General features: G+C 47.7%; 2 protein-coding genes across 4 annotated transcripts in view; one reads left to right on the plus strand and one right to left on the minus strand.

The window, feature by feature from the left end:
* Positions 1–1839: 1839 nt before the first annotated feature.
* On the minus strand, positions 1840–10571 carry AGT (angiotensinogen). The gene is made up of 5 exons (XM_009644186.2): positions 10539–10571; positions 7489–8305; positions 3605–3869; positions 3020–3164; positions 1840–2031 (listed from the first exon to the last, which is right to left on the minus strand). The coding sequence occupies exons 1-5, from the start codon at positions 10548–10550 to the stop codon at positions 1840–1842; spliced, it is 1431 nt and encodes a 476-aa protein (XP_009642481.2). The 5' UTR covers positions 10551–10571.
* Positions 10572–25121: 14550 nt separating this feature from the next.
* CAPN9 (calpain 9) overlaps positions 25122–25356 on the plus strand; it is a 29134-nt gene continuing 28899 nt past the window's right edge. For all 3 annotated transcript variants that reach the window (XM_009644153.2, XM_009644154.2, XM_035899699.1), the window contains exon 1: positions 25122–25334. In XM_009644153.2, coding sequence (XP_009642448.1) covers positions 25122–25334 — 213 coding nt within the window. The remainder of the gene's footprint in view (positions 25335–25356) is intronic.

The raw sequence follows: 25356 nt of genomic DNA on the forward strand, positions 1-25356 counted from the left end.
GTGCAGCCCCCACCTGGGAATAATGGCATTTTGACCCAGAACTTACAGGCAGCGTGGCCGGGGGCTCCCTTTCGTTAACCTCCATCTTCATCACAGAAATGGAATATCTTGTGGTCTGAAATTTTATTTGTGGATGATGCTACTTTCTGACTTCAGTGAGTAAACAGGATAACTTTTAAATTAGTATGAATACTTGGAAGCTGCCCCTTTCATGCTTACAGCTATATCATCGGCTGTATTGCATGATAATTTGCAACTTACCGTCTTAAAAAACATAAATCTGGCTTGGAGCAGATTCCAAAAGTCAGAACAAAGTTTGTGGTTATAGACATAAACCCAACTGAACTGTGGTAAAGCAACTTGTAAATGGTTTTATTTGCATCTTTCTGTATATATTATTCTGTATATAATACAAGTACAGTATTTAGATATTAGAGCATCTGGAATACATGCTGTATGATCGGATAAATATGTGGATGCTACAGCATAGCACTTGAAATCCCACTATTCTCAAGGGTGAGTTGTTATTTATTAGTCTTTTCCATTAAGCTAGAAGGATCTGTCACATGCCTACACCACCGACAGCGAGCCGCTGGCATTAGTGGGCCTGGGTTAGATAGACCTTTGGGGCCACTCTGGATGACAACGAGCTACCGTGCTCTGTAGGATACATCTGGCATCACACACCAAAGACATTTGTAGTTCTTTGCTCAGTGCTGTTGGTGCTAAAGACAAATCTAGAGATGAGAGGTGGAAATTCTTGTTGCACTGAGAGGCTTTCCTTCCTACCAAGATTTCGCTCCCAGTTCCTCACTTCATCATTCAAGAGTTGTCTAATAATCTGTTGTTCCAGCTTAATGTTTCAAACTTTTATGACTCTGTTAAGAGTTGGATTGGACCACTGAAACCTTTTTATTCATGCGTAGCAGCACATCCACCTTTTATACTGGTATAAATTATTGCCACTAGTACTATTTTTTAAGAACATATGGTTTGGTTATGTTCAAGTTTACACATCTGGGCGCTAACCAGTAGTGTTCTTTTTCACTATAGAGCTCTAATAAACGCCTCTCAGGTTAGAACATAATCCAAGGGATGGAATTGTAGTGGAATAGTAGGCCTCTTTTGCCTCTTCTCTCTCTCTCTCTCTTTTTTTTTTTTTTTTTTTTTCCCCTAAAAAAATAATTGGAGATAATTCTGTTGGGCTATGACAATTTATCCATCACAGTTCATTAATGGTACTGCTCTCTATTTTTAGCTTTTCCATAGAGTTAAGAAATGAACATATCCATCTGGGCTGCAGAAAGAAGAAACTTCCTCTGAATGTGTTTTTGCTTCCAAGGCAAAAAATCTTGTCTCAGTGGGACAAGCGAAGCTTGCCTGTGCTGTTGGCAGCATTTTAAAGGAAAATGTTGCTGATGAAGCTAGAAATCTCTGTGGAAAACTGTAAAACTTTTCCCTGTAATGTAAAAGGGGGTCTCTCTTGCAAAGCTGACCAAACTAAAAATTAAAAAGTGACCTCTTACAGAAAAGGACCTCTTCATTTCCTACCTTTCTACACTACTTTGTCCCCACTGCATTGAAAAAGGGAGCTGTGGGCAGAAGGGAGATGAAGTGGGAATAAGGAAAGAAGGGAAGCTGGAGGAAGAGTTTGAGTCCCCTCATGTGAAATAGATGAACAAGGATAAAGTGTTACAATGTTTTAGCTTTCAAAAAGCTCTATTTCAAACACTACTTGCTTTATCTCTCAGCTGAGTAGAGCACTCAACAAGATCATAAAAATAGCTGATGAATAAGAAAAAGGTGATGGGAAATGGGCATCATTCCCCTCCCTTGCATTTACACCCCGTGCTGCGGGTTTGTTACTCTGCCAAGGAAAAGCATTGCCCTTGACTTCTCCTCAAAAACAGCTAAGAGGAACGGCTTGTTCAGTGTTACTTCCAGGAACACCACATCTTCCTTCTGTGCTGCAGGGTCTCCTGGCTGATCTGGTCCATCACTGGTCAGTTTGAAAAAGGCTTTATTTATTACCTGTAAGGCAAAACATACGAGTAAATCCAGAGTCATCTGAGCATGATAGTGAAGAGACAATGAGGGTTTCTAGCACATGAAGTAATTGGTAACTTAGATCAGCCATAAGCAGCACAGGATAGAGACTGTGGATGTTTAAGAAAGACCTTGGAGTATTTATTCCATAACATGTGGAAAAACTGTACAACTGCTTGTACACTTGGGCTGTGTGAAATCCTGGTACCCTTGAAGCCCCTGACAGAAATTACAAGGAAGGAACACTGTCCAAAATGACATTAAATGAAAGTAAAGGCACTTGAATTATACTTCTGGAACATAATTTGCCTTCTTTTTATGAAAGACAGCCCTCTCCTTTGAGCTCTCCCTTGGGACTTGAATCATAGAATCACAGAATGGTTTGGGTTGGAAGGGACCCCTAGAGGTCATCTAGCCCAACCCCCCTGCAGGAGCAGGGACACTGCTAACTAGATCAGGTTGCTCAGAGCCCCATCCAACCTGGTCTTGAAGGTGTCCAGGGATGGGGCCTCCACCACCTCTCTGGGCAACCCGTTCCAGAGTTTCACCACCCTCACTGTAAAGAATTTCTTCCTTATATCCAGTCTAAACCTACCCTGCTTCAGTTTGAAACCATTACCCTGCTGGAGTCTGTTTTCAGGTGAGGTTGTGTGCTGCATGCACCTCTGTGTTTGCGATTTCTGGGAGTAGCCCCAAAGTGACAGGGGATTATCCTCAACAGCTCAGTGGCTGCAGCCTCTGCTACTCTCTCCAGCTGCAGTGCCTGGAGGTGTTTGTGCTGGAAGTGGTGACAAGGGCAGCCTAATTTGTACTCAGAATACCTAGCATGGTCAGACCTTAAACTTTATCTCTATGTTGCATGTTATGTTTGCTGCGGTGACAAAATTTGAATAGTTTTATTTGTTTATACAGTTAAAGAGGCTGAAACTGAGCAGGAGGCATATTTTTTAAATGCCAGGGATGTGTACTGTACCTTTCCAACTGTTAGATTGGCGTCGCTTATTTTACTGAGATCTGCCCCCTTCCCCAGCAGTGCAGGCAGTTCCATATCTGCGAGAAGCTGCTGTAGATCGGAGCTGCCTTCTATTGTTAACTCTGGCAGTGTTAATTTAATTTCTCTGCAGGAAAAAAGAGAGAGAGAGGGAGACAAGTGAGTGTGTGCTCTCCACTATGGAAGCCTGGTGTTTGGGCAGTCCTGGGAAGCGGGCATGTGAAAACAGCTGCAAGAAGCGCTCAGTATGTGGGGACAGACAGCTACCACGGGCTGATGGGCATCATGTTACTATTTCCAGGTGGGAAGTCATCCTAAATCTGCCCTGGGTACTTCATCTGTCCTGTGTTGCCAGCTATGGAAAGGCACTTGTTTCCCTGAAATACTCCCAGGTAAAAAGCTGATCCCCATGCAGTCAAGCCCCCTCAGTGAGGTGCCTGGATTTGCAGATGCCTCTCTTTGTGCTGGGTGTTAAACCCTCCCTGGCAGGATCCACCCCCAGTCAGCAAGCAGGCAGGTCTGCATGGTGCACCCCCTCTCCTTCATCCCTACAGGAGGGTGCCCTACCTTGGGGCGAGCTGCTGAAGCCAGGCTGAGGACTGCAGCAGCAGCTCAGACTCCAGGTCCTCCAGGTCGCTGCCATTGATGGGCTGCAGTAGCACCAGCAGCGCAGTCTTGCTGATGGGGACTTCCACCACAGAATAAGACCCGCTGGCATCAGTTCTGTGCTTGAATGTCCCCATGACTGACAACATAGGGACCAAGACCTTCATGTTTGAATCCACCCAGAACTCCTGAGGCTCTTTGAGCCGGGATGCTTGCTTAACGTTCACTGAAAAAGATTAAGAAAGAAGAAATTGATTTTTTCTCTTTCTTCACTACCTCCCCTCTGCTCCTTAGCTGGTACATAGGTTTGTTTAAAAAAAAGCCCACCGTGCATTAGACAAGGGCTGTGTGTATAAAATCATGTTTAGCTACCCTGAACATATGTATCCTGCCTCTAACATGCTTTCTGGTAGCATCGGGCAGAGGCTGGTGCAGGCTCACAGCACAGGGACCGCGACCTCTGGCTGAGGTCTCACCCTTCGCGATCTTACAAACCAAAGCAACGGGGAAGGTAGCAATAAGTGTAACACCGAAGTGTTGATTGAGCCAAGGAGCTTAAAAAGGACATACCTGAGGGCTTGCTAAACCTTAATAGAAATTTCTTACCCAGTTCACAAGATTGGGAAGCCTTGCTCTCACCTCCCGCTGCTTCTGTGCAGCTTTGCATTTCAACATATTATCTGCTCACTGCCATAGATCAGTGCTGCTGCCCACTTGGGCAGATAATCCTGTTGGCATTAAAGAAACTACTGCCATCAGCGAGAAGGGCAAAGATCAGAAATCTTGAAATTGCTGTTTGGTGGAATTAGAGAATTAGGAAAACAGATGTTTGTCTTGTGGTAAAGAAAGGGCCTCCTTGCATTAAAGTAATTAATATTGGTATAAACCAGGAGCTGTTCTAGATGTACTGGTAACTAGTCTATTCTCCAATAAATCCAGATACATGCTGGACCCTTACCTATTTAGTATGTAGTAAGTGGTTTCGCATAGGAACATTTGCCTCTTAAATGACATTGCCTGAAAAGGGCATTTAGGTATTCTCACCTACTATACCTTCACCAAAAAGAAGCAGCAGATAGGAGATGTGAAAGGTGTAAGCAAAATAAAGAATGAGGAAACAGTTGTTCACCTTTTCTTATTTTATAGGAACAAGGGATGAAAGCAGAAAGGAGCCACTTCCACAGGATCTCTGTAACTTGCAGAATTTATTCTCACAGGATAGCAAAAGTCAAGACTGTAACAGAGTTAAATAAAAGGAAAAAAAGAGTTGAGCATTCAGATCGCTAAACATATCAAGGTGGGATAGTAATTGGTTTTAAATACTCTTGGGAAAGATACTGCAAAATTCCAAAGCTCTGCTATTGACTTTGGGACTGAGTCCATTAATATTGTGCCAGTTGTGAGCCATGACAAATCAGCACCCCTGTGTTTGAAACTGCTCCCTGTGGCCTTCTGCTAGGTGAGGGTCTGGACATCTGAGCCCTCAAGCCTGTAACTAGGTGTGCATTCCCCTGGAAGTGCTCTAAAAGATGTCAGCAGTCCTAATACGACTATTTGTTTCTTACAGCATTTTTCCAGGGCAAGGGAGAGAGAGTTATTTACTGAAGAAACCCTGCTTTTTGCCTCAGACACCTGCAATGTAAAATGAGGAAAACTGAAGATGAACGTCCATTCTATAGAAGGTGATAGCTGACACATTGGAAGAAATGGTTTCTTACGGTGAGATCTCTCATATCAGGACGCAGAAGCTGTGGGATTGGGCAACCTTTTGGCACCCGCATGAGAGCAGGGAAGAAAACTGTGTCTGCAATATAGGGGAGATAACTGAAGTGAATAAGGCTGTCGATCACAGAGTGAAGATTTGGCCTGGGAGAGTAAAAGAGTGCTCTGCAGTACTGACTTGGGAGTACAGGAAAGAAATGTTGGACCTCTCTGCTTCAGGTGATGATCTCCATGTTCTGTAATACAGGCTTTATGCCAGCCCAACAAGCTTCACGACAGGATGGCTTTCTGTGGAAAGCTATGACTTTTTACATTTAAAAAAAAAAAAAAAAAAAAAAAGCCTAGCAAAAAGCATCCTACCAAATTTCTAGTTAAAACTGAAGTTGTTGAGGGTTGTCTGTTCAAAAGAGAGTTTAAATGGGAGAAGGTAAGGGTGCTTAAGATTGTGCAGTCCCACGGTGCTATTTTCATTCACTAGTTTGTAATTCTTTTGCAACTTCAAAAAAAATAAAAATCTATCAGTAAAATTTGCACCTGATGTTCTGCACTGGATTCTAAATGACAGTCCCTGTTTGGCAGCCAGTCTATGACTGTGAAAACAGCTGTGTGCAAGCAAACAACAGTTGAGACCATTGGAACGTTTAGCTGTTGTTTTGTATGGATTTCTGTTGTTTTATCAATCGTATGGCTGTTGAGAGCACCTCAGTAGCACACATAATGTGTTTCAGACCCAAAAATGTACTTTTTCCTTTCTGCAGCTATAAGGACAGACATGGAACATGACAGCATCGGCTGTCACGGTTGCCCCTCCACAACCAAATGTCAAAGCAAGTGCTGAAGTCATCTCCTGTGTTTATTAGAAGATAGTTGCTTATCTAATGCTTTTGTTCTTGAGCTGATTTTCTCCATCCCACGTGCGGAGACTACAACATCTCAAGTGCAACCTTCTGAGAGAGACATGGTAGTAGAGCTGACCCAGTGCCCCAGACCCTCGAGCATGTGTTCCTAAGCTAATAAAATTACAAGTTTCCAATACAGAAGAAGAGGAAAAAATTGTTCTGCTAAAGAATAATTCTGCTTTTGTGACCATGCGCAAGCCTGTACTATGAGGATTATTTTTGCAGTATCATCTCTATGCTAGGCCTTACACTGAAGAGAAAGCTGATGCTCACAGCTCCCTGAGGAGTTGGGATCATTAATGATGGTACCCATGAAAGACAAAGAAAACCTGATATCCAGTCTACAGATGGGAAGATGAAGGCACAAAAGCATTTCATGGGCGCCAGAGATCTACCTTTAGCAGTAGAGGCCTGTTTAGAAACTTAGGGCTCACTGCAAGTTTTCCAAAATATGGTCACTGCTAGGCAAGCTGTCCTAAAGTGTGCAGTCTCTGGTGTTGCATTCAGTGGCAAGGATGTTGAAAAGCAGCTGCACTCAGAAAAGGAGGCTCAGTTGTGGTACAGGGGGATTTCTGGGACAGCAGCATGGAACAACCCTAGGTTAATTAAGGGATTGCCTTAATTCTTCTAGTTTGTATATGTTCCCCTCTTCTGAAACCAGTTGCTTGTTTGGTTGCTTTCTGAGCCAGAAGTCACCTCCAGACTCCCATGTTTAATAGCCACTAGAGGAGTCGTGTCCGTTGTACTTTTTAGCCTTTCTTGAGTCTGTACCTCTGGCCTGTTACCCCCAGCTCCCATGTGGAAATACAGGTTCTGGCAAAAGGTACATCTCTCGCTTGCTTTAAACCTACTTCCTGATTATTTTTGCTGCAGGCCACTCAAGACTTTTAGTTCCTTTGCAGTCAGAAATGCTGCACAATCCTCTCTTATTCACCTTCCCACACCTTTCCTAATCCTTAGCTTCCTGGACAAGAAAAATTTCTTGGAGGCCTTCTCCCTCTACCTCCTCCCTGTTGCCCTTGCTGCCTTGTGGCAGAGCGTGGGCAGGACATCCAGCACAGTGGTGGGGAGCAGGGCACTGTACACAGAGCAGCGGTCCAGCCTTTCGCCTGAGCCCTTCCCTCTTGCCGCTGGCCAGGCATGACCTTGCTTCCTTCCTGAGAGCAGAACCACTGCCCATCCTCCACCCAGCTTGCCCCCGAAACGAGCAGCCCTGCCTTGTACCTGCCAAGCAGACATCCACCGCAAACAGCAGGTCAGCAGACGGATCGATGTCTGTCAGTAAGCACTTGGTTTGGCCCTTGCTTTTGGCCTCCACAAAGGCACTTATTTTCTTTGCTGCCTCGCTTGGGTTTGTAAAGTCAACAGCTCGGACATAGAGAGCATCAGCGGAGGGGAGCAAGTCCTGCACGAACGCTTGGGATAGAGGTATGCCGGGGGCAGAGAACAGGCAGAGCGTCTTGGAGAAGAGCAGCTCCTCGTCCCTGCTCTTGATTAAGCTTTCGATCGTCCTCAGGCTGGAAAGGACTTTGTGTCCGTCCACCCTGGAGGTGCAGTCTGGGTCTCCAGAGGGGGGAACAAATCCCAGCAAACCCTGCAAATCAGCTGCTGTCTGGTTTGAGGCACCCAGGTAGAAAGACACCAAGGAGCCATAAAGACTGGTTGGGGAGAGGAGCATGTTTTGGCCCCGCCGCCCTTCCCGCAGCTTGCTGTAAAACCGCATGCCCAGGACGTACACAAAATCCTTCAGGTAGCTCAGTTTCTTCCTCCCCCAAACGCTCAGGTTTGGGTCTTCCAGCTTGTCTTTGTCGTTCAGGTCATCTTCATAGGCAGGTGTGGTTTGAGACTCGATCGAGATGGGGACGAAAGTTTTCTTTCCCTCCTGGACCAGGCTTCCCAGCTCTTCGCAGCTGCTTTTGTTGAAAGAAAACAAATTGAAAGGGTGGACGTAGACCCGGTCACAAGTCACTGTGGTGAGGCATGCCAACAAACAGAGAACTGCTGCCAGGTTCATGTCGAAAAATTGCTTCCAGGGTGTCTGCTGAGAGAAAAAAATGGAGAGGAAAGAAGCCTGATCAGCCTGTTGTAAATACAGTTTCTCTCTTACTGGCAGGGTGAGATGCCAGTGCTGTGTTGGATTTACAAGGCAGGAATTTCAGCATTTAGTGCTGGTTGGTCTGACTCTGCTCCCTGAAAAGCCGAGGGTGAGAGGGGTTTCAATGAGAGTTTCAATGGTGGCAGGTGGGGAAATTCTAAGGACAGATTTGACTCCATTACCCACTGCAGTACCCTGATGATTTAGCACGGGAAGCAATACGATTGTGCGTGCCGACTAGTTAGACTTGCAAACGAGAGCGTGCTGCGTCTGGCACAACATTATAACAATGCAAGTATATTGCTCCTGGGACCTGGGCAGAGCTATCTCTGCAAACCGCTGCACTAAATCGTGCTGACACATGGATGGGCTGAGCAATTTGCCTGCTGTTAGGCACGAATTGGATTTGGAAACCAGGTCTCTTAAGGTCCGACCACTGAATGATCCTGCTTTGTATGTCTAGTCAGCATAATACTTGGCACTAGTGGAGTGGTTTGTGTTTTCGTAGCCCAGTGCAAACATTCATTCCAGCTTCTAGGCAAACACAGTCAAGGCTTCCTTAGACAAATGTGCTAACGCTGAAACCATTTCCATAGCACCTTTTTTGTCTGACTACAGAGTTAGAAGGGGTAAGCTGGGTTTTATTCTACTGTACTGTCAGTCTTCTGCAGTAAGAGACCACCTGCTACTCTTGTTTTTCCCAACAAGATGTAGAGAATTTTACTGGATGTGGATGTCACTGGTATTTTGGCACAAAGGATCTGGTGCATATTGGGAATGAGAAAGTCATGGGCCCACATACACACGTGTGTGTGTGCAAACACACTGTCAAATTTTGCATTTTTATAATTATCACTTTTCCTATATCCAATTTTTTTTTTTGTAACTCATAGCTCTGCTCTACCTTCCCTGGATTTCTAGTATATGACTTTGAATTTGTGTATTTGAAATCCAAATGCGTTGGGAATTATGCATCTAAAACACTTACCATTGGCCGAAACAAAAAGCTGTGTTCTTATTCTAGTCATTTCTTGTTTACTGTAGCTCTGTTCACCCTGCTTTGCCCTTTCCAAGCTCTGCAGAGCTCATTGGATGGGCAAAATGCCAACAGCCGTGCCAGTAACCAAGCTCTGCTCTTCGCCTTCTTTCTCCCAAATTTTTTGAGTCACGCCAGCCCATCAGGTGTTGTAATGCTGGTAGCCTGAGCCTTTTGAGAGGACGCAGTGCAGTGTCTGTCTCACCAACACTTTAGTTTACACAGGATGGAAGTGCCTGGGTTTAAATCCCACCGTTCAAGACCTGTCACCTTCCCAGCCTGATTTACGGTGTATAACTGTATTCACTTCACTGAGGGATCCCCAGGTGTTTCATGCCTAATAATGCTCTGGCTTGCAGTATCATCACTCTCTTGCAAATACAGAAACTGAGATGCACAGATGCTTGGTAATTAGGCATACCTTGCTAAGCACACACGCCTACTAACATACATTCCCAGGCTGCAGGCTCCTACCTAACAGCTTGGTTTCCAAATGGAGCTTCTGCTGTTGTGATGGTTCCCCGGCATGTCTGAGCATCTTCCTAGTGGGTGCTTGCAGGTCAGGCCTGAAACTATTTGCTTCCCCAGAGGCACGCAGGGGAGAACCTCCAGCCCAGTGCCTTCATCCAAGGATTGCTCTTCCCCATTAACTCCCACCCCATCTTCTAAATCAGCATGTGGGCAGCGGCAGTCGGTGCTACCATCCCCTCTGCTCCCTGACGTGTCTTTGCCTCCCCAGCCCTGCTGGCAGCAGGCGACATGCAGGGCTGCCTCATTCCTTATGACCCGTTAAAAATTTATCTTGGGAGGTGTCTTCCCAACTTCATCTTCACAGTTAGCCCAGCCACTGTGCATTTCTAATCTGCTCTCTGCATTTTCCAGATTGGGACAGCTCAGGAAAACAAACCAAAAAGCCACGAATTAGAGGCACTGCCCTTCCCACCCTGTTCTCTCCATCATACAATTCTTTTGAAGCATTTTTTAATCCTCCCTGTAGCAGCAGTGTGGATGACTGTGCCACCTGGTCAGGCTGTGCCATCAGGCACCACCGGTGCCCAGCGGTTCCTTCTCTACAGCTGCCAGAGCCACCATGTCAACTTATGAGGAGGAACAAGAGGGGCAGTTCTCACTGCCAGCACTTACACTAAGCCCCATCTGTGGAAAGCCAGCAACACTTATTTCCCTCAAGAAATCATAGAATCATAAAATTGTTTAGGTTGGAAAAGACCTTTAAGATCATCAAGTCCAACCGTTAACCTAACCCTGCCATCCCACCACTATGCCATGTCCCTAAGCACCTTGTCTGCCCAACTTTTAAATACCTCCAGGGATGGGGACCCCACCACTTCCCTGGGGAGCCCATTCCAGTGCCTGACAACCCTTTCTGTGAAGAAATTTTTCCTAATGTCCAACCTAAACCTGCCCTGGCGCAACTTGAGGCCATTTCACCTTGTCCTATCTCCTGTTACCTGGGCAAAGAGACCAACCCCCACCTTGCTACAGCCTCCTTTCAGGCAGTTGTAGGGGGCGATAAGGTCTCCCTCCCCTCAGCCTCCTCTTCTCCAGGCTGAACAACCCCAGTTCCCTCAGCCGCTCCTCATCAGACTTGTGCTCCAGACCCCTCACCAGCTTGGTTGCTCTCCTCTGGACATGCTCCAGCAATGCAACATCTTTCCTGGAGTGAGGGGCCCAGAGCCTTTCAGAAAAGCTTGAAAACTTAAGTTGAAAAATTGGCATTCAGAGTAAACCCAGCAAGTTCGCTTACTCGCCTCTCTCCTGGTGCGTGCTGCCCCTCTGTTGCTGTCCCCCCTTGGGCAGGCTCCCCACGACACCTCTTCCCCCTGGAGCGGTGCAGTGTGACTGCTGGTGGACTTATGCCCCTTCTGCGGGAGGGCCCTTCCTACGCGTCTGCTGTGTCATTGCGCAAAGCTACTTTGCATCACAGGCTGGGGGGCTGAAAAAAGCTAGCTCAGGCCAGACAGGACCCAATGAAACACTTAATGCTGGCTGCATAGAAAGTTCCAGGGATGGATACACAACCTTTAACCAGGGTCTGCACATCTGCGTAGCCTGCAGTTACATATTTACTGACAGACACTGGCATTTTACTACGCAGAAGAACCGATTATAGGAGCTGAAAATAACTCAGCTAATTTTGTGTCAGACTCAAAGAAATGCAGATTTCTTTGTGCCTGTATTTGTCGTACAGTTGCACCAGATTTTTTTCTTCTTGGATAAATTGCCTTTAATCTCTGCCTTGCAGCTTGGGTGCCCATCGGTGAGTGGGACATGCACGCTATTGCAGCATAAAATGATTAAACTCTGAATTTTTACCCTTTATTTCCCTCTTGAGCCATCCAGAAGATGAATTTTATTCTTTTTCCTCTTCAAATCAGATGTGTTGAAAAGAGGAGATGAAAGGAAACAGATTAGGTTGCCAGAGTCAGATCACCAAGACGTCATGCCTCCCAGTCTCAGCTTCACAAGCCCTATTTGGCAAGGGGGCAGGGGCGGGATTTGGAAATCTTTCTGCTGCTTTTGAAATGGTCCTCCAGTTTGGTATGCCCCTTCTTCCTCTTTAAGCAAATAAACAGTGAACCAAACTGGGGATGATGCAGTTGGGTTAGACTGGGTCTAATTCAGTGCTTCTGTTATAGTTAGTAACCCAAATCCCATGGCTCTAAGGGGAGTAGGGGAGATTTAACATCCGTGCCCTGGTTTTAGAGGGCCAGTCAGGTGTGGTTTGTACTGCGGTGCCCAGCTACGTGTTGGCTTTGAGGAGAGAGCAGAGTGAGGAGGATGTTTTCAGTGTACCCGGGCAGTTGGAGCTGGTGGAGTTGAAGGTGGAGCCAGGGATGGCTGAGTCCTGCCGGCCCGAGCACTGTGTGCCAGGTGACTAATGCCGAAGGGATGGGGAATTTCTGCCTCTGCAGCCCTGCTTTTCACTGAAACAAGCTGATTACCTTAGCGCTAATGAGGTCTGAAAGCGGTTCTGAGCACAGGCCCATATGACATGCTACCATGCACACAAGGCTTAAACAAACAGCGTGAAATATTTAAGGTGTGTTGTCCTCTTGCTGCCTGAGCCTCTCAGTCAAGGAAGCATCTGGCAACAGAACAGTCCCTGAGCATTTGTACCATCTCCAGACAGCTATAAAATGCATGCAGCCCAGCCACAGATCCAGGCAACGGGCGAAGTTCCCCCATTAAAAATGCATTTTGTTCAGCTTAAATGCTAAGAGAATGACCTAGGTTTTGGGTTGCAATCCCCCTTCTTTCCCCTCTCCCCCCCGAGAGTCCTTCCTGCAGGCAGGCTGGGGGAGAACGCTGGTCCCTTGGAGGCCAGTGGAGGTGCAAGTGGGACGTGTGACAGCACAGCCCAAAACTGCACCTCCTGCACAGTCCCACCAACGGGGGTCCATGTGAGGCACTAGGCACCAGCGACGTGCACCAGTGGCCAGACCACAGCAGCCCACTGCTCTGCTGCCTCCCCTGGACACAGGGAAAAAGCAAACCCAGCCCGATACTCTCAGTGTCGAGGACACAGAACCCAAGGCTGTTTCAATGAAAGGCACCTTGTGCTCTGTTAAACACTGAGAAGTATCCTTAATAACAAGAATTGCTGACTTTGGCTAACAAGCTACAAGTGATGCTAATAACATATACAACAGCTGCCAGACTTACATGTTTTCTGTGGACAACGAACACGGGAAGGGGAAATCACATAACCCGCAGCCACTGGAATTTTTTCCCTTAAATCATTATGCCTCTACGCATGGTTCAGAAACACTGCTCTAGCACCCCAAGGGCGTTGTTGTTTGGGTATCTTCTGCTTCCAGCTCCCCCATGGTCCATGGCCAAGTCCTGCTGCAGCTCCTGGTGGTATCTCCTTTTGCTATGGGCACCAGCCCCAAGGTGAGCATCCCTGGCCATGGGGGATGCTGCCCCGCAGAAGAGGGGGAGCAGGAGGCAGCTGAATGATTACCCCCATACGGTCCTCTGGCGGCTCCGCCACATAAAGGAAGTTTGTGTTTTAGTTGAAAGTGCCCAGGGTTTTCGGCCAGATTGACCTTTGGGGCTCTGGGTGTTTGGGCACTCCGTTCTATTGTTTTCTGTTGACAAAAAATTGTCAATATCTTTGGCAAGCACAGGAGTCTTCCCCCCAACCCCCCTTGCCATCAATAAAGTAATTGAAAGAAAATACCCAGCTTTCTCCAGAAAAAATGTTTCACCAGAAAATGTTCAACAATGCACTTTCACCACAGTGCTTCTCCTGCTTTGGACCACCAGGAATTTGGCTGGCAGCAGTAATGAGGGAGAACCTTTGGTTTCAGCTTACGCTCATGCCCTACTACAAAGCTCAGACACAACCCCCCCTAATTTGCTGGTCACTTATGCTCACGCAATTAATATTCCCCTATTAAGATGCACCACACACTAGTGCACTGCTTAGATCTTTGCCTTTTATCTTCTCAGAGTTTCTACTAAGGGAGAAGCTTTCAGACTATGAAGAGCTTAGACTGCTACACCTGGAACGTATTTTATCCTAGCAGGACTTAATTACAGTTAGTTTTTCATTTTACTTCTGAGCCATTTTTAAGCGGGAGTGCACAAGCATTATTCCAATTACTGTACATGGACCCTTTTGTCAGGCTTTTTTTTTTGTTGGGTTGCCATGGTTTTAGGAACGAGTGTGCACTTAAAGATAGAGCTTCGGCTTTGGAAAGAAGAGTTTCTATCCTGCCCTTTGGCTCCGGTGTCTGAGGATTTGGCTCCTCAAGGAGAGCTGTGCCAGAAAGCCTGCATCAGGCCAAACTTGGGTGAAAAGCTTTCCAGCAAGTAGGAACCGAAGAAGGTCAAAGCAAGGCTGTTCCTAAAGGCACCCCCTGTGCAAAGCACGCCCAGGGCCCACGCACGTTTCCTAACAAATCTCACCCTGCACCAGCCGCAGTAAAGGTACAAAGAAACACAGACCTCCCAAACCTGCTCTTCAGCGAAGAGGTTCACGCTCTCCTTTTGCCCCACTCTTCCCGTTTTCGGAGGGGGGACTCAGCTCCCCCTTTTATACCCCCTCTTGCATAAGCTCCCTCCCTCCTCCCCCCCACTGCCCTCATTTCTCTTCAAAACCTGCCTCTGTTTTTCCTGCTTGTTATTCATGGTTGCTGCTGAGACGGAGCAAAGAGGGTTGGAAAAACACTGGTGCTGCAGATACGGGTTCCCTCGCAGCCCCACTCCTCAGCTCCTTTGCTCTGTTGAGTTCTCTGTTGAGAAATGCTAACAGGGAAGCACTCCCACGCCCCGTGAAAATTTCTCAGCAGTGGTGCTGCTAGCGTCCTTCATGTAAATATCCTCAAACAGGCTTCAGAAATTTTAACCCTGGCAGAGGAACACTAACCCTACAGCCAGCAGAGAGTAATTCAGTCTTGAATGGGAAAATTATTTCATCTGAGCTAGAATTTCGATTGATCTGCCAGTCAGCTATTCTTTTGCTGAAGATCATCGCGTCTCTACTCTGTCAAAAAGTGTTTTCATTGATCCAGGTCATTCTGGGAAAAGCTGTATAAAATTCAGCACTTGGTGTGGTGACAATAGTAAACACTTTAGTTTTGTTCAGTTTTTTTTCCAGCTTTCCCACATTTTGCTCTGAGATCTGAACTCAAAGGGGCCAGATGTACTCCTGTGATGATGCTCTTGTCTCATGCGAGGTTATGGTGAGAGTCATGGAGAAGGGATAATAAATTGCTCACAGCCTCGGACCAGAGACCTTCACATGGGCTCTTCCTAGATTGAGCTGGCATGTCTGACCTACATAGATTATCAATTAATATATGGCTAACTCAAACATAGTAGCATGTACATGGTCCTATATCATTCATTTCTAAATGTCGGTTGTTCGGTTGGTTTTTTAAGACGAAAAATACCTTGAGCGAGAAGTAGACCACAAAGAGTTCATTTATACAACCTGAGGGTTGATGTTGGTAATCCTAAATCTCTGCACCCCATCAACATTCGTAATGTTCCCTCTCTCTTCTGCTTTGGTATGGGAAGACAAGGCACCCAGCAGAGAGGGAAAACAGGCACTGGGAAAAGGACAGGCAGGAAAGGAAAAAGAGAATACCCATGTGGGAGGATCCGACAAAAGGAAGACAGGGAATATCGCTTCATCAGCTGGTGCAGTGGTTGCCCCAGGTGTGGCAGCAAGTTGTGACAGTGGAAGGACCACTCTTCGTGAGACATCCAGGAAAAACTTTGTAGAGCCACCAAGTGCCGACAGAGACCAAGATGCTTCCGTTTGGAAGAGAAACCACTGGTACGGGGAGTATAAACGTAAAATGATGAAGGTGAACAGGAAGTCCTGAGTTACTGTTTTGCAACGATGCCGGAATCAGTGGGTTCCCAGTAAAATTGGCAGGCAGCAAACGTAAATGAAAGGAAGGGCCCTTTTGTATATATAAACTGCAGGCGGCACTGCCATAGGATGCTGCAGAGACCAAAAGTCTTAGCTGGTACAAGAAGAGATTAAATGAACTCAAGACAGCATGGCCATCAGAGGCTGCAGAACATGATAGCCCAGGTGTGATTGCTAACTCGGGAAATCCCTGGGCTGTCATGAATTTTAGCTTAATTCATATAACAGCTCTCGCACTCCTCTCTAAGGGCTTGTCTTCAACTTGTGGTGGAAATAGAGATGTCTGAGCTGAGGCCAGCTTATGCTGGCTCATTTTGCAGCACAGACTGGAAAGGCTCTTTCAGTAGAGCTATGCCAGTGAAACATCACACCCAGCAAACCCGACCCTCAGCCCCAGCGTTGCTGGGCTGTGCTCCCGTGCACAGCGCGTTTAGGAACCCACTGCTATCTCTTCAAAATCAACATAAGCCCTGGAAAATATGAACAATTTTCAAAAACTGTGGGTGGGCTCTTAATATTAGTTAGCCACTTTTCAGGGTTTTTTTCTGTCTTAACCAGGATACGCATACTAACCAGTGGCAGATTTAGCACACTGGGTTCTGAAATGTGTCCCTGTCTCCTGCCGGACGTTTGGGCTCTGTTCTCACTTCAGCTGCACACAAAGTACTCGGTGCCTTTTTCCAGAGTAAATAAGTAGGAAGAAGGGGTACAGCGCTGGCAACGGGTCAAGCAGGTTTCTATACATAAGTAAAACAATTTCCCCCCCCTTTCTGTGAGAACTGCGGCAAGCTGCCGTGGGCCTTATTTTATTTGTTTATTTTTGCTATCTCCGGTGGGGAAAGGCTGTGCAAAGTAAGGTGGTTTTTTTTTTTTTAGCTGTTTTAATAAAGCTTTGATAAGGAATAGGTTTGCATGTGATTTTTCCCATGTTTTCTCTGTTCACCTGACCTCTGCCCTTGTTGGCTGCAACCACTTTTCTGTGAAAGCAGCTGGTGAGCATGGGGGATGTACTCAGCTTGCCCAATTTTTTGTGTAAAGAGGATTGCAAAAATGCTTTTCAATAATAGCATTCAAAGTACAGATGATGAAAGAGAGAGATTATCCCGCTTCTGTTGTGGGTTCTCACAGTGAGGAGCAATGGAAAAATTGGTAACGTGGCTGCTACAAACCCCAAGGACCAGATGTGCCGCCCCTGGGCTGGGGTGGCTGGACGTGGCGTGCCAGCCTGGACGATGCCAAAATGCACATGGTGAGTGGGTGGCCAGAGAGCTGACTCATGTAGCTGGGGCCTCCCTGAAAGCGCATGTGTGGCAGGGCGCTCCCACCTCGCCAGAGGAGAGATGACCTGGCTGTGCCAGCTGCCCTGACAGCCACCACCCTGGCAGTGCCACAAACCCCCCGTGATGGAGGAGGGAGCATCACCATCTGCACATCTCTTCCTGCTGCTCAAGGAATGGTCCCCTTGAGGGAGGTCTGTGTGCTGATAAGCCCCTATCTGTGGAGCTCTTCTAATGATTTAATACTGAAATGAACTTATATTAACACTAGCACATGTTGTTCCAGCTTATAATTACATTTGGTTTGTTATGGCTTCTGTTTGCAGGCCCTGAGTGTAGAGATTGCTTTGAATTTTTGTAACCTGCTTTTTTATCCTCTCCCAGTGGAAGATGCAGTTTGTAACAGAGTTTTAAGAACGGTCCATGCACAGCCTGCATGTGCACACACAGACACAACCGTGTGCACACTGTGTGGGGGGGCAAAGGGAACCTCCTACCCTGAGGATCTCAAAATACTTTCCAGTGTAACAGTTATATTGGCCATCTAGAATTGGGTTTGGGTCCTTCCCCTGGGGCATGTGCTGTGCCTGTGAGGAGCGAGAGACAATCCTGGACCGAAGCAGGCAGGACAGAGAGAGCCTGTCCGAAGAGGGAAAGTGGACACAAGGAGGTGACATGATTCACCTTCGGTCACGCTGCAGGCTGGTAACATCTCAAGGACAAGCATCCAGGTTTCTTGATGCCCAGCCCAGTGTGTTACCCATTTGATCACGCTACACCTGCATCCCTCAGGTGAGAGCTGCAAGGCAGAGGAGCAGGGGCGGCAGAGCCTGCACAGCGAGATGCCTGCCTCAAAGAGCTGGAGCCAGCTTTGTTATCACCATTGATACGCTTTTTATGATGGTTTCATAGAATCATAGAATGTTTGGGGTTGGAAGGGATCCCTAGAAGTCATCTAGTCCAACCCCCTGTCAAATGCCTTTGTATCAGGGAGGGATTTTGCACCGTCCCAACATTTCCCAGCTGGGTCAGCCACTGAAACCCTCGAGCTGTTCCCCAAGATGAGTGAGGGAAGCAGCCAGGTGACCTCTGTCTGGGGGATGCCACAACTGAGTCAAATTGTCCCCAGGGCACAGTGCATGACAATTGTTTTCTTCTAGCCTGGAAACAGCTGCTATTCAGTGAATAGAAGGACATTTGGAAGCTGGGATACCCCTATTCCCTATGCAGACTCAGGTCCCCCTTCATCTTCTCCCCAACCTCCTTCAAACCATCTCCACCCCTCCCTCTGCTCTTCTGCCCACAGCTTCTTGCCCTGGGTGGGCAAATAGTTGCAAGCAGCAGGACTTGGCTATTTTGGCTGCTATTCCGTGTTCCTCTGAGAAGACCATCTGTGGTGGTTTCCTGCCTCACTCAAGGAGTGGTTTTAATCATGTATGGTTTATGCAGGTCATTAGTTAGAAACAGTAAGAAACAGACTCCCCACTTGTGGGGGTTATGGGGCTTTTCCATTCTCTGGAGTCGTAGCCACTGAAAGGCAGCTCCCACCCAGCCAGCCAGCTGCAGGGGCAAAACTGCAACTCTCTTGGACCAGCAGCAGCAACAATCTATGGTATAAAAAACAGGCAGATGCCTTTTGCCACCTGAAATAAGGGTGTGGCTTTCAGATTCATTTTAATTTGAGGGGTGCACAACTGATGATAGCAAAACTGTTGGACTCCCTCCTGCTTTCAGATCCTGGTAGAAAAATGGAAAGGTAGAAAGCAGAGCGACAGGCTGAGCCAGGCAGCATTATGTTAAGGCTTCCCAGGTTGCTAGAGCCTCGCAGGGCCTCTCTCCTTGGGGCTGCGGTGCAGACCCATCACCTCCTTCAGGACCAGCTTCCAGCCACTCCACGCCGAAGGGGGAGCTGACTCCCCCCCACGCCCGTGCCCATGTGGAACTATTCGCAGGTCTAAACTTTGCACTAATCCAGGAGGTTGCAGGACCGCAGGGATTGCTGCGGATCCCTCTCTCCTTAGCCGAAGCTGCCTCCATGCGGAGTGCCTCCGCATCGCTGCTCCCAGCTCGGCAGGGGCTGTGCTGAGTGCCTGCCGCCACAGCTGCGGTGCCAGTAACATTTGGAAATGTTATTACTTTACTGCACTTCGTTAAACCAATAATTCTGAAAAAAAGTGGAGGGAAAAGTTAAACTTATACCCAGTGCTGGTTTTTTACAGGAAAAAAAAAAATGAAAGAGCTTGTAACTGAAGTTTCTGGGGTTTCAATAAGTGGCAAAATTCAGTCTTTTTGCAGATCAGAATTTCCTGGTATTTTGTTTTTACTGGATGATTTTTAAGCAAAGGCTTAAATGTTTGCTGCAGTTTTGGTTTCATTTTATTTTCACTTTGCTTTATTTTTCCACCTTTTCAGTGTTAGTTGGAAAAACATGAAATAACATTTTAGCTTACTGCTTAAGGATTAAGATTGCCTCCCAGTCGAGGTCCTGAAACACACACTGATGAAACCCTCTGAAAACCATAAGCTCCCCAAAAAAAGATCGTAGGTGCTTTTACAGCTATTCTCCCAGGAAAAACTGAGCTCCTGTAGGGATTGCATCTGACTCGGGGGGTGGAAGACATGCTACAGCTTGGCTCCTCTCCCACACTGCCACTTGATGTTTTGCAATCTAAAGAAAAAAAAATAAAAATAATCTTAAAAGCCCTCTTTTGTTTAGAAAATGGTCCCTCCTCCAAAGTAATGAATTAATGCAGCGGTGTATGCTTAGCTCTGACAAAAGCCTGGAACAACAGCTCAGAAAGCCATGCCTGTTTGTCTGAGAAAAGCACTTAGATGGCTAATGAAAATATTTCAGCTGCCAGCTCAGATAATGTTGTCATTATTTACCAAAGCACAGAAGAAGATGTGTTTCATATTTCTTTCTGGCTGTACAAAAGGGGGGGCAGCCTGTCAGGTGATGCTGGGCAGCAAGGGGACAGGCAGAGCAGAGCTGCCTGCTTGCCCTGGGGTGCCATAAGCATCGGGGTAACCAAGGCAAGGTGGGCTACAGTGGGGGAGCTGCTCCCGAGAGGTCACCCTGACTCAGGGTGACAGCTCAGCACCCACCTCCCCTCAGCCCTGCAGCATGTCTGGCCCATCTCAGCATTCCATAGCCAGGCAGGGCAGTGATGGCAAAGCTACAGGTGGTGTGAGCACAGATTAGTCCTAAGATCACATTTGGGACTGACACCTCTTTAGGAGAAGGACCTTTTGCTATTACACTGCACAGTGAAAGCATCCAGGCTGTGGCCTCTGGCTTCCCATCACGATGCAAAGTGATAATGAACATTCACTGTAATTTTAGGATCTTCCTTTGAGATTTTGAAATCCTACAATTCCTCCAAGATTTTTTTTTCCTTTAGTCAGCTCAGGGCAGAATTCTCAAATGGCACTTCTTAAAACCCCTCCTCTTGATTTTCAGTACTCTTTCTCTCATTGCTCTCCAGCATTTTTCATGAGGCTGTCCATGACATTTTGTAGGGCATTCCAGTCCTCAGGCCTGGCTTGCTGTCCCTGCACAAGCCCTGAAGCCCTGCATGACCTTTCTCCCCTCCCCTCCCTCCGCCTCACTGCTGCCTCTGGAAATGAGGGAGAGAAAGACGCTCCAGCCCTTCTGTAGAGAACCCTGGAGACACCAGAGAGAGTGTGTATTACCTTATTGCTGGAAGCTGAAAAAAAAGTCCTTAAAAAACCAGCCCCAAGCTGGGCTCAATTTCATCTGGTCTCAGCCGTTGTTAGAGCAATATAACATGTCCCCAGTTAGCAAAGATGTGTGCGGGAGCGTGTGCAAACCCTGCCAGGCTGCAAGCCACCGGGCAAAAGTCCATGCTCTGCATTGAGCCAAAGTAATGGAAAGTATAAGAAACAGCATGGTTTCATGTGACCGTGACTGTGGCATTTGGATTCAAATCAATGCAAGGTTCAGAGGGCGCCAAGCAGTATGAAATGAGACTAATCTCAGAGACAGAATAAAGATGTTTTATATAACTTCATACAAATTCAGAGGAGGGAGGAAGGACAGAGAGCTGCTGAGCTTCACAGATAGTACCTCAGTCCACATAGTAACATCTACCCTTAAACCTTTGCAAATATAAACAACCTATAAAGGGACCAAGACAAAACCAGTCACGCCTCTCAAACCCCTGGAGAAACAGCACAAAATGAAGTCATCTAGCCTAAACCAGTCCCTTAGAGAAGGCCAGACGACATCGAAGGGGCTTAGCCAGCAGGCAACAAGCACTGGAGAGCATGGGATCAGTCAGGTCAAAGGCTATGGATAAACCCTCCCACGTTAAAGTGATGGCAGGGCATGAGGTTTAATGACAAGAAGGTTATGAAAGACTTAATCAGGTTGCTGTCGTTTGAATAACCAACTTCAAATCCTGAATGAACCAGGGTCCACCTGATGTTAACGGGGGAGGAATTACATAAGCGTGACTCAGAGTCATGCCAGCCATTCATGCCAGATGCTGAACAGCGGGGGCTGAAAGTCAGAGCTGTAGCATGATGCTAAGCAAGGAGGCCAAGGAGAAGTGGAAATCATAGTTTCCTACATCAGGCCTTTTGCGTTCCCTTTATATCACCTTCTACTCCATAAATTATGGCTGAGGGGGAGAGAGGGAGAGAGAGAATGAGAGTGTCTCTTAGATAAAAAGCAGTTAAAACCACAGAAAACCAAATCAGACTTTCTGCCTTCTTGGTGAAAACAAGAACATCCAAGGAATTCTGTCCCGATAGCATTGATGATAGAAAAAGAAATGACAGAAATTACTCTGCTCCTGTTCCTATCAGCAGTAAGTGTGCCTGAGGCTCTGCTCGTGGCAGAGGATGCTTGCCCTCCGCCAGAGCCACCGCTTCTTCAGTGCAACGCCCACTGGGCCCACCCTGTGGATGTCTGGAATGAGCAGTGGGGCTAGGCAGGAGCGCCATGCCTGCAGGCAGCTGTGAGTGCGCTGGTGTTCACACTCTCTGTGTGCTTTGGAGCCATGGCTGAAGGTAACATAAAACTCCCGGTGTTTCAGGAACAGGCATTTAATGACGGTGCCTGGAAGAAAATGGTGTTCAGCTCTAATGTATGTTGCCAGCCTGTGCATCACTCATGCTGCTATGCTGTCACCTTCAAATCTTGCCTGGTCGTGTGGCTCAGAGAGAGGTATCTACAGACTGCGGGAGCCTAATGGTTTCCAGAGGTGGCCTGTTGGAAATTAATCTCATTCGATCTGACATCTATCTCACAGCTGGCAGCACCTTCACACCCTGGCAGGCACTCACTCTGCAGAACAAGGCCAGACCTACCCTATCGGCCCTGCTAGGAGAGGGCCAGCAGACTGGAAACCTACTGTTCCTGAGACAGTGTAATCGTGCAGGAAAGACTTTATTACTCAGGGCTCTCTTGTATTGCTTTAATGTCACAATATGTCTGTTGCAACAGCGTGCCAAATGCAAATGTACGCAGCCTGGTGTTGCAGCCTCTTAGTGTCTGAGTTCACCTACCGTTCAGGGAGTGTTAAAACCTACCCTGCTTTTACTCAGTGGACCAGCCCAGCTAAGGAGAAAAGCCATGCCAGGTCAGAGGTTTAGATCTTGCCCGCTGCTCTCCTGAGCCAGTAGCAAGATGTTGTTGGTGTCTGTCCACAATGGAGTATCGCAATACCTGTGTCTCCCTTTCCTCCTGCCTGTAACAGTCCCTGAGTATCCATGACAGCACCAAGTGGCAGCAATAACAAGAGTTTTCTTAGGGAAGAAATGTACTTCTTGCTGCTTTCAAAAGGGGATTTCATGGTAAAAGAACAAAACCAAGGTCACTTTCCTTGTAAAACACTTGAGTGGGGTATGTACATAAGCAATACATATGTCTGTATGTTTCTATCCTTCCAGACCAGCCAGCCTCAGGGATGAGACCATGATTCTTAGCATGTGACTGGCAAAGCAGGCACCATCTCTCCTGGGCACTTTCAGTGCCTTGACACCAAAGCTGAGATCTCAGAGACGCGACATTTCCCTGCAGTGTCATGACATGAAGCAGCGGGGTGAGGCTGTCCCTGCCCTCTGGGAGAAAGGCTGCAGGGTGAAAGCATCCCTTCTTACACACCAGGGCGGTCACATAGGAGAGAAACCGCATAAATTCCCCTGCAGCAGGACAAGCACCCATGGAGCTCAGCCCACACACTTTTGTATGCAACTGAACTCTGAAAAGCAGAAATTCCTTGAAGTGATATGGTTACTCCTCTTGGGCTGTAGCAGGTGTGGAGGCTGCATGTCTAGGACACTGAACATCTCCTTCCCCAGTCAGCACGTTAGTCTGGTGTATGAGAACATGCCTTGGCCCACACAGAGGTGTTGTGGATAAAGTTCCTGGTTTTGCCACTGACTGAACATGGGATGTTGGATACGTCGCATCCCTGGGCTTGTTTTGGTACTTAAATGTCTTTGGCCTGCTTTAGTCGCTTGGCTGGGATCCTTCTCACTTTGACTATACACATTTAATAGCTGGGCGTCTAACCCTAAGCTATCCCATGAGGGTCTGTCTACAGGCAAATGAAAGACACAGTCGTCTCCAGAAGGATCTTATGGATGAGTACACAGTGAATCACTTTCTGGAGGTGCCGCTTTTCTGCACTGACAGTAGAAAAAGCTGAGGTGAGTAGTTTGGACTCTATTCTGCAGACCTAAAGTTTGCTCAAATGACAGCCACGTTTGGAGCACCAGGCCTGCCTCTTCTCACACGTTTGGACAGCATCCATACATTTGGACAATGGGAACTCAGTCTCAGCAGGGAGCCTGCAGACATCAACAATGGATGCAATTATGGGGAATAAACATGGGAATATATGCTCTGAAAAAGAAAGCTTTCCTCACAGCACTGCTGTGAAAAATAGCAGAACAGAAAGGAACTAATTCTGTTTCACCTAATTGCTCTCCATTAATCATCTCTTGGCAGCAAGCTCGACTGGTCCACCAAAGGGCCAATTAAAGCAAAGGGAGGCTGAGCGCTGTTTGTACTCGGGGCTGTGTTGTGTATTACAGGAACTGTAATTTGTTCCGAGAGGGTGGCATCTCTTCCCTTTCCAAACGGAGAGGAATATCCATGCCTAACTGGCTCTGAGCCTTGCTGTTATTCCTTCAGAGGATCCACGGTGCATTGACTGGCGTCCTCTCCAGCACAGGGTTTTGCTGTCCCAATGTGAGATAAGATGCTGCAGGAAAAATTTGGGAAGCAGAAGCAGCACAGCAACAGATGAAAAATGTCACGAAACCTGGAAATCAGTAGCAAATACGTATGCATTTGCTTTTAAAATCCCACGTTACAATGCACACAGAACTCCTTCAGTGCACGGTGCATTAAAATCCCTCCTGAGGGTAATATTTTCTGACACCTTCCCTGGGTTTGCCCAGCTGCTCGATGCCCGTCCTGCTCTGAGCCCTCCCCACTAGCCACCACCCCCCTCCTGTGCACACCCAGCCCTTGCCCTGTAGCCAGACCCCTCAGCAGAGTGGCCCAGCCCCGGCCACCTCTTGGCCCTGCTCTACCTCCCACGTGTCATCCGATGAGGACAACACCTGCCTGCGGGCATGACCCCACCGCCAGCCACGCTGGGCTGCTCTCCCACCTGTGGCAAACAGTGGCTACACCCTGCTGTGAACCTCTGGTTTCCCTCCCAGGGCTTGCCACCGCGTGATGGAGGGCTCTGGCTGGGTGCTGCGTACCTCAGGGTCATCCCTGGCCCAGCAGCCCCCTCCCGCCGTTTGCCTCGCTGCCGTGGTGAGCAGCCGGCAGGTCGGTCTCGCACCGTGGTTCAAGGAGGTGTGGTGGAGGAGGGCTGGAGGACGCCACCGGCTTCCCCACAGCTTGCTCCTGTCCTCCCCCTTTTCCTTCGCAAGGCACAAGAGGTATCTTTGCTGCCTCTTCTTTTTCCTCCTGTCCCCCCCACCTCCTTCAGCCGCCACCGCCTGCTACGCCTCGGCTCCCCGGCATCTCCCTGGGGCAGGCGGGAAGGAGCCATGCCCTACCTCTGCAGGGACTCCAGGCCGCAGCTGCCCACCCTGCCCGGGGCCGCACGTCCCACCCACAGCTCGGGGAAGGCCTACGAGGAGCTGAAGCAGGAGTGCCTGTGCAGGGGGGTCCTCTTTGAGGACCCCGACTTTCCCGCCTGCAGCTCCTCTCTCTTCTTCAGTGAAAAGCTGCCCATTCCCTTCGTCTGGAAGAGGCCCCCGGTGAGTGTGCCATTGCACAGAG

This window comes from Egretta garzetta, unplaced genomic scaffold (genome assembly GCF_000687185.1).
Source record: "Egretta garzetta isolate BGI_Z169 unplaced genomic scaffold, ASM68718v1 scaffold118, whole genome shotgun sequence".
Lineage (NCBI taxonomy): Eukaryota > Metazoa > Chordata > Aves > Pelecaniformes > Ardeidae > Egretta > Egretta garzetta.

What these genes read in the sequence shown, in the direction of transcription:
- AGT (XM_009644186.2), bottom strand. An exon ending in GGTGGATGTCTGCTTGGCAG is followed by an intron (nt 3,870 to 7,488) that starts GTACAAGGCAGG and finishes AATCTTTTTCAG; the next exon opens with TGAACGTTAAGCAAGCATCC. An exon ending in CTTCAGCAGCTCGCCCCAAG is followed by an intron (nt 3,165 to 3,604) that starts GTAGGGCACCCT and finishes TTTTTCCTGCAG; the next exon opens with AGAAATTAAATTAACACTGC.